The 9011-nt window shown below is 44.5% G+C and overlaps 1 protein-coding gene across 1 annotated transcript; it reads right to left on the bottom strand.

Annotated features, from left to right (window-relative positions):
* Positions 1-930: 930 nt before the first annotated feature.
* Positions 931-8989, bottom strand: SELENOK (selenoprotein K). Its single transcript, XM_018555252.1, has 5 exons — positions 8885-8989; positions 6526-6616; positions 5026-5109; positions 3407-3496; positions 931-1239 (listed from the first exon to the last, which is right to left on the bottom strand). Exons 1-5 carry the CDS (start codon positions 8901-8903, stop codon positions 1236-1238), a joined length of 288 nt encoding a protein of 95 aa, XP_018410754.1. The 5' UTR covers positions 8904-8989; the 3' UTR covers positions 931-1235.
* Positions 8990-9011: the final 22 nt, after the last annotated feature.

Consider the following 9011-nt stretch of genomic DNA (forward strand, 5'->3'; position numbering starts at 1 on the left):
GGGGGGGGGGGGGAAAATAGATATGTGCAAACAATAGAACAGTCTCCTCTGTAGACGGCAGAAAACAAAGGGGGAATGAAACAATCCTAAATGGATATATACAGAATGAAATATAAAAGCACTTACCTACCAAAACATGAAGACACTGGCAGGACAGTATGGCTGGAGCTACACAGGCGATTGTTAGTAGCTCCATCATACTGCTAATATCATTGGCGATTGACCTCCAAGGCTTTGTTCACACAGGTTTCTGCTTGCTGAGGATGTAGTACTTGCGTCCGTGGCAGCAAAAGCTTCCACAAAGCTGCCTAAAAAGCTTGCTGTACACACTGTTCTTATACAAGCTGAAGCCCGTGTGAATAACACCTAAGAGTCGGGATAGATGGCTACACAGGCAGAACAAATGGCTGCCTACGTGGGAACTGCATATATAGCAAGTTATCTCTCACAATGACACAATCTTCCAATTCTGTAAGAAGGCTGGCTATAGGCTAGCCTGAATTTGTGGGAGGAGGTTGGCTTGTAAAACGACTGCAGTTTCTTCCTCTCACCGTCGGATCGTTTTCTGGTATCCCCCCCACCCAAACCCCTTTTTACAAACACTTTCTTGAGTATGCCCCCTTTTAGGCATATTGACCAGCGCGACAAAGGCACAACTCAGGTTGCGGTACGTAGGGTTTTTTTTGCGCATGGTCGTGCCCAGACTCTGACCACAACTACTGACTGCTACTAAATGCTACCTGTGTAGCTTACAGCAGAGGGAGCCATTTGTTTCTACTCTCAAACTTGAAAGCAGTCATAACGCAGTTTTGGTATAAACTGGTACTTATGCTGCCCGCTGTTGCATCACTGATTTTTTTTTACCCCATTTCAGGTTTGCTGTAAAACATAATAAATGCATCGGGGTCTCACACCCATAACACCCCTTTAAGATTCCAAAAAAGAAATTGTGGTTCCGTTTCGAAGTCTGACATTTCCTTACAAAATATTTTTCTCTAATACTCCCGTACAAAGTAGGACTACAAGAAAAAAAAAAAGACATTTACAGTTTTACATATGCTGATTCAGTTGTACTGGATCCTGAAGGAGGAATTCCCAGCACCACATCATAAATCTGCATCTCTGCAGAGCATTGCACATGTAGAGAAAAACACGACCGGTGAAAGGTGCCTTCGCCTTGACTCCATTGCCTGGTGCATGCTCTTCTCTAGATGCCTGCTTCTAGGAGCAGGCGTTTACCTGTCAGACAAAGAGGTCATGTTAAAGGGAAACGGTTTTAAATCAGTTTTACGTTACTTTGTTATTTTTACTAAGCCCAACAGAACATTCCATTTAAATCAGTGATATGCATTCCAGGTTCATCAAAACAAAAGCGGTGCAAAGTCCTATATTTATTGTTAAATGCTTGTCCCGTGCGCCAAATATTTGGCACAGTATCAACAGGTTATCAGGACCATTATCTTCGCTTTACAAATAAATATTAAATTCATGACACAGTCCCAAAGCACTAAGGGGTGGCTAAAGGGAAAGAGTAGCATTGGCTGTCTGTCTTATGTCTGATTGAACTCCACCCAAACAACTAAATACATATATGGAACTCATTTACCCGTCAAACTATTTATATTTCTATCTATTCATTTCTAAGATTTACACAGTCCTACCAGCCAGCCTGGAGACCTGATTTGATCTACCGCAGTTATGTAATACAATAGGTCTTGTCCCTCCCCCAGCCTGTGACTGGACGTTGAAGGAAAATCAGAAGATTGATGGGCTCACTTTCCAGTTGCACGTATACATGTGTCTATTTTGTTTACATTGCTGAGCCCGATTAGGGGACCCTGCGTGGCCCCGAAAGCGCTAGTTTTGGTGACATGACGTTCCAATAAACAAACTCTTTGGACTGCAATACTGGTTGTGTGCTGGTGACATTTATTCATCTTTACGCTGTGTGGCGGCGCCATCTGCAGGTCACCACAAGCACCCCCCTCAGTCAACTTTGGGTTTTTCCGGTAAGGAGTGCAACAAGGTATCTTTTTGTTTCTTATTTTTTTACTCAACCCGTGGGCTGAACGAAAAAAATAGAAGATTCATTAATCATCGCTTACGAGCATTGATGGATGAATCCCATGCTCTTTGCATTGTATTCCGACAGCTGTCAGAATACCTGAACGAAGCTAGCAGCTGAATTTTCCAACCGGCTGCTTTGATCAGCTGATGGAAGGATGCCAGGGGTGGAAGAGTGCCGACAGTGACACCCACTGTGTAAGTTGCGGCCGGTTCATCAGGATCTAGCCGAAATTCGCACCCATGTATACCTTACTTTACTTCGCTCTCTCCCCCCTCAGCATGTTTCTTGTTACGATATGAAGCACTGCAGCACAACTGACTGGCTCCTTGTGCAGCTTCACCCTTCACTGTGTGAGCTTTGCTCTATAGGCCACAGCAAGAGGTCAATAGCAGGTCAAATTTATAGGCACATGAACAAGTTGATTTTAAAATTAAAATATACTTGTATGGATTGGTATTTTTTTTTACCTGCATGGAGTTCAGCTTCAATTTTAGAGATCTTGCATTATGCTCAGTTTTAAATATACACATCAGAGGCAGCAGCTTGTTGGGGAGCGAGTTATCTCTTTATTTATTAAAGTTACCCGATGGGGGACTGTTTTTGGTGAGAGGCCTTTGTCTTTGGACAGATAGGAGTTTATACATATCTGTTATAGGGATATGGGTATTGCCCACCTTCTTGTCTCTTACACTGTACAGTGCCCACAGCAGGTGATAACACTATGTAATGATAAAAAGCTTCCAAGGCCTCATTTACACATTCTAAATTAACCATAGTGGGGCAAGTATGCTGTGGATTTCCACGGCCGGAGAGATCCTAGGTGTTCATTTCAGCAGCAGTCAGTCTGTATAATCCAATGACAGGCTGAAAGGAGCTGGGGCTGTCCATGACCGTAAGCATGTATCAGCTTGTATCCACGAATTCAGTGGTTACCTGCAGTTAGGGACAGATGCCCAGCCCTGGACACAATGTACTTGTGTCCATGGTCAGACATCTGTTCCCAAATGCAGGTAATCGCTGGATACTTGCATACAGCCATGGACAGCCCGGCTCCTTTTAACCGATTATCCATTTGTAAAGGCTGAGTGATCGCCGCTGATCAAACACCTGGCATCCCAGCCACAGGGAACCACAGTATACTTGCGAAGCCATTGTCCATTTACGAGGTGTGAATGAGTCCTAATTCTGCTCTAATCGCACTGTGTTGTGACTACAAAAGCTGCAGCAATGGGAACAGCCAAGAATATAGCTGATAATTGTTCTCATCATTGTCTCCTAGTTCACTTAAAGTGCAGATACATTCTTCATACTGCTGCATCTTTCAAGGAAACACCATACCTTCCTCATCCTCCTCCCGCCATTGGTGGAGGACTGGGGCCTGAACCGTGATTGATCCTTCCCATTCTCCGGCGTGGTAATCCTGGAGGACTGCAATGTAAAAAACACCATTACAAATAAAGCAAATAGAATAAGACTAATGTCACTGTATTAAAACACATAACGAAATTTCAATTTGCCTGGCAGAATCATTATAAGTTCTAGATGGCTCCAAACTGAACTGAGTGCCTAGCTACTGCATTTTACACCAATTTGACCACCTTTGCTATATACGACATAAATACAATCCAGTCTAAAGCAGCCGGTGGTATGGTTCTATACGCAGTCGGAGCAGAACTTTCCTTAGACACTGATCTTGTGGCTTCTTATTGACAAGCGTGACAAAAATGTTATAATTGTGAGGACTTAAATGTTTTTATTATTCAATTAAAACATGATTTTAAACATCAAAGTGGCGCTTTGTTGTGTTTATCAATGGATTCATTCATAATACTTCTACTAGCCTTTAAAGCTGAACATATAGTATAACTAAAGCCTTATAGAAACATGCATGCATTCTCTGGGCACAACATAAATTAAATCTTGTGCAGCTTTCTTTCCTGTAAAATAGATCCTCACAGTGTTGTTCTTCTATGGAATATACAACATTGTCTATGGCAGGGGTAGGCAACCTCGGCACTCCAGCTCTTGTGGAATTACAAGTCCCATGAGGCACTGCAAGACTGACAGCCACAGGCATGACTCCCAGAGACAGAGGCAAGATTGGATTTGTACTTTCACTACACTTGGAATGCCGAGGTTGCCTACCCACAGTCTATCAGTAGTTCCGATCTTCCTAACTTCCAGTTCATGCATACGCTAGATATCTGCAGGCGCACATTTATAAGAGGAGAGAGCACAGCACTGAATAACCAATGGATGAACTGCTCATGCGCACGGGGGGTGCAGAGGGTGAAGCATGAGGGAATGCACATTGTGATCCTCATACATGCAGTGGCTGGGGCACAAATTAAAAATGGATATTAATACAGCAAAGCAAGGCCCCACAGAAAAATAAAGTCAATAGAGGAATTACTACAAATTAAGGTAAAATATATATTTTTTGACCATTATACCCAGGATAGGAAACCTCAACACTCCGGCTGTTGTGGAACTACATGTCCCATGAGTCATTGCAAGACTGACAGCCACAGGCATGACTACCAAAGGCCGAGGCATGATGGGGTCTGTATTTCATCACAGCTGCAGTGCCGAGGTTAGACTTTAGATACTTTTTGTTGTTGTACATTGCCAGGGGCACATGCATAGTGCAGTGTACACCCTCATCATCAAGATTTGACAGATGCCAAGAATGGAGGCAGGAAGATGTGACTCCAGCACGCAAAGTAAGATCAGCCGAAGAAAGAAGATGACAAGAAAAGTTGACGATGGCTGCACGACAATGGGGTGATGGCGCAGTACACTGACCTGCAGGCTGGAGTAGGCCAAACTAAGCAGTAGGACTGTCATAATGTGTCAGTACATGTACATATGGCAAACACCCCTCCCCTCCTAGTTCAGTTCTGCTTCACACCATCAAAACATGTAAATATTAACAGAAAAGATCAGAAAAGTCCTACCCTCTCCCGTCATCAAACCGCGAGCTGGACGTAGAGTTTGAACAGCCTCTTCTCGATATATCAGGCCGGGCCATGCTCTGAAAACTACAAAGAAAAGGTTTTTAGTATAATTAGCATCAACAGTGTACTCCATTCATTGCTATTTCCTCCTCATACAGACATGTGTAGCTCTGCTGGATCTTTTAATGAGGCACTTTACACAAAACTGATATTTATTCTCTGGTAGGTGCTGGAGGGTTAAACCACCTGACAGTTTCTTATATCCTTTGTACACTCCATTGGTGAGATTCCATGCTGGGTCTTGGATCTGCATATCCGCTTTGGACATTATGACAGAGTGGGGCGTTATGACATCGACACTGTTGTTGTATCCAAGACATATAGGATACCAGGGGCTGACTCGACTTGCCAGGCTTCACCAACAATAAAAAAATATCACCTTTGGGTGGACTGTCCCTTTAGGATACAGAGTACATTAGGGGTAGGCAACCACGTCACTTCAGCTGTTGTGGAACTACGAGTCCCATTAAGCAATACAAGACTTTGACAGCCACAGGCATGACTCCTAGAAGCAGAGGCATGATGGCATTTGTATTTCACCACAGCTGGAGTGCCACGGTCACCTACCCCTGCTTAAAGTGAAGAACTCTACAATTTACATAAGGCAGTGTTTCCTAATGCCAATCCTCGGGGAGCAGCTAGCACAGGGCTTAAAACAATTTGCTTTGAATCTAGGAGCCAGGTTTTTTTTTTTCTTTTAAACGAACGTCTTTGTACGTAGGTGCACCCCATTTGTGTTTCCGTTAGTATACGCACTGCTATCACGTGGGAAGGGGGGTGGGGGGGGTTTGGGCTCACAAGCCCCCTATGTAATGGCACATTGGAGATGACAGGTTCTCTTTAAGGTGACATTAGGGGTCTAGTGTCACCTTTCCGCTTTAATAGCTTTTGCTGGGGAATGACAGCTGCCTGCTGAGGCAGCTAAATGTAAACACAGCAGGCAGGTCCTGGAAGCAATAGCCAGTCTGCCATTGGCTATTTCAAATTGTAATAGCAGCAGAGGGCGGGTGCAATAGCTAGTTTGTTTGCTATTGGCTATTGCAAAGTGAAATAGTCAATAGGAATCTAGCCATGCATTTCTATGGTGGTTTTTTTTTTTTTCTCACCTACGGCAGCCCCGATTTCAGAAAGAAAATTGGTGTTTCTATGGTGTTTCTCTCCCTGCCGGCCGGGAGCCACTAGGCGACCCCTGCCAAATTGTCATTCCACCCCCGACTGGGTCGCGACCACAGGTTGAGAACCGCTGCTCTAGAGGAACCCTACAGACCCACAGAACCCTGGCTGAGAAAGGCTGGCGCAATCTGAATAGTGAACACCCATGCACTGCCTTCATAACAACATGAAACCTATGTGGAGGTAAAACGTTTTATCATTGGAATGAAATTGTTATATGCAGAATTCAATAATAATCAGAAGAAAAGTCTGCAGAGCAGTACTTACAACAGAACAACAAAGTCTGTAATTCCCCAGAACAAATCTGTAATAAAGGAAAGTCTCCATGGGGATCTCCTCTGCCCATCCAACACTTGTCCTGAAAAATAGTAGAAGAGGACATATAATAAGATGATGTTCTGACCCAAACTAGACTATGCCACGTGATGACCACATGAGCAGAAAGCGTGTGTATTAATGTCTATCACCTGTCAGCAATCAACAGGACCATTTTAAAGTGACATTAAATAACAAGTTAACAATCAGTCACATTCATTACAGGGTCAGTTCACCTTTAATGGGGTTTTTTTTCATACAATACATTAAAATGACATTTAAAAATGCATCATAAAATACTGTCCTCCATTTTTAAAAAGAATGCTTACGTTGGTTAATGCTGTTCCTGTAGGCTCCCCCTCTCTGTCCCAACATCATGGTAGGATGGAGCGACCATTGGCGGGATGGCTCGAAGGAATGATCACTAGTTGAGAGCTTCTTCATGAGGAGCTGGGGCCATGCATCCAATTATTCATGGCTCCAGCTCCTCATGAACGAGCTTGGGGAGCTCAGCCTGGGGAGCTGGGTGTGTCCAATGCTGACATCCCCCCTTGTAATCTGTGGGTTCTTCCGCCAGCCCCTATGTCACTGCAGGAGACGGGAGCGGTGGAAGGAGCCACAAAGCCAATAAGTGGTACAGGTATGACACACCTGTAGGTCTTTCAACAAGCTTGGAACTACAACAAAGCAGAGTTTGGCAGCGTGTGCAGCAGGGAGGGTTCATTGACTTATTTGCAGAGAGCTACTCACTTCCTTTTTTCTTTAACCGCATTCCCCCCCACCGCTGGTCTCTCCTCCTCTTTCTCTAAAGGCGGAAGCGATATGACATCACTTCCGCCTTTAGCGGTCATTTCTGTGGCTCCTATAGCCAGAGAAGAAGCTGGGGAAGCAGATCTCTGCTTCATCAGCTTCTTTGGGGGTCTCCAGGTGACATTAGGGGTCTTAGAGACCCCTGATGTCTCCATAAAGAGGACCTGTAATTGTATATCGGCTGTCACATAGAGGGCTTGTTATCCCCCTATGTGATAGCAATCAAGTTAAGTGTAAAAAAAAAAAAAAAGTTTAACCTCTTGCAGTCCGCCCATAGTAAAAAAACGGACGGACGGCACTGCTGCATCTGCGGGTTGCCGTCTCCAGACGGCAATTTTTTTCTGCTCGCGCGCGCCCCCTAGCGGGCACGCACGGGCAGAAAAGACCCGTCACGTGCAAACACCAGGTCAGCAAGGGGTTAAATTGCAATAAAGTCATATAAAGTGTATTTAAACCTAAGAAGAAAAATGTAATACAGTATATTGCAGCTTTCTGATCACCAGATGGGGGCTGGGGGGCTTTTTTCCCCGCCTGGTGATCCTGCCAGTAATACATTACAGCTATTTATAAAGCGATGACAATTTACACATCAGTCCCTGCCCCCAAGGAGCTTACAATCTAAGGTCCCTATCCTACATACATACATACATACATACATACATACATACATACATACATACAGGGCCAATTTAGACAGGAGCCAATTCACCTTCCAGCATGTATTTGGAGTGTGGGAGGGAACCGGAATAAACTCACACAAGCACAGGGAGAACATACAAACTCCATGCAGATAGTGTCCTGACCGCGATTTGAACCAGGGACCCCCAGTGCTAACCACTAAGACAATTCCTCTGCTAGGGTGACAGCACTCACTTACACACTCACATACTGTGTCTATGGAGAAGCAGCATCGCCCCAGGACAGGAATTGGTTTTGGACTACAGAACACCATTTTTGCCATCTGTGTTTCTTATTATGGAGGTTTCCCTTCACTTCCTGTCCTGAAAAGCTCAACAGGAAGTGAGAGCATGTTTCCAATGTTAAAGGGATACTAAACTCAGGAGTTAAATCTTAAAAATGCATTTAAGTAACTCAACTATTAACAAAAATGTATCTTATTTGTGTATCACTCGGCTGTAGATCCTCCAATCATCTCTGAATTGGTGCCGACCCCGTCCTTCCTTCTGGAGGGTGACTAGTTTTGTTCCCCATGTGTGTTGTAAAGTAGTCACCGCTCCAAGCACGCTCCTCTGATGGACTGCAATCTCAATACAGATTAGTAAACTAGACGTGAGATTGTAGTCCATCACAGGGAGCGAGCTTGGAGCAGCTGGAGACAACCGTGTAGTAGAAGGGCCTGCCTGATGATAAATATATGTGATGGGTTGTATAGACGGGCCCTCACACTACATATAACGTAGAATACACAGAGCTCAGAGTGCACAGTGTATGGTCAGTATAAGTCATCACACAGACACACAGCAGAGGTGGTCGGGCTTACCGTTGGATATGTACACCATGGTGCCTCTTCAGATGGTGACTCAGTCTCCGCTACTGCTGCGGAAATCCGGAAACATCAAACAGGAGGTGGAATCTGCTGATTGGCCGCGGTGGGCGTGTCCCAAACA

The sequence above is a fragment of the Nanorana parkeri genome, unplaced genomic scaffold (assembly GCF_000935625.1).
Source record: "Nanorana parkeri isolate BGI_ZX_2015 unplaced genomic scaffold, ASM93562v1 scaffold189, whole genome shotgun sequence".
Classification (NCBI taxonomy): Eukaryota; Metazoa; Chordata; class Amphibia; order Anura; family Dicroglossidae; genus Nanorana; species Nanorana parkeri.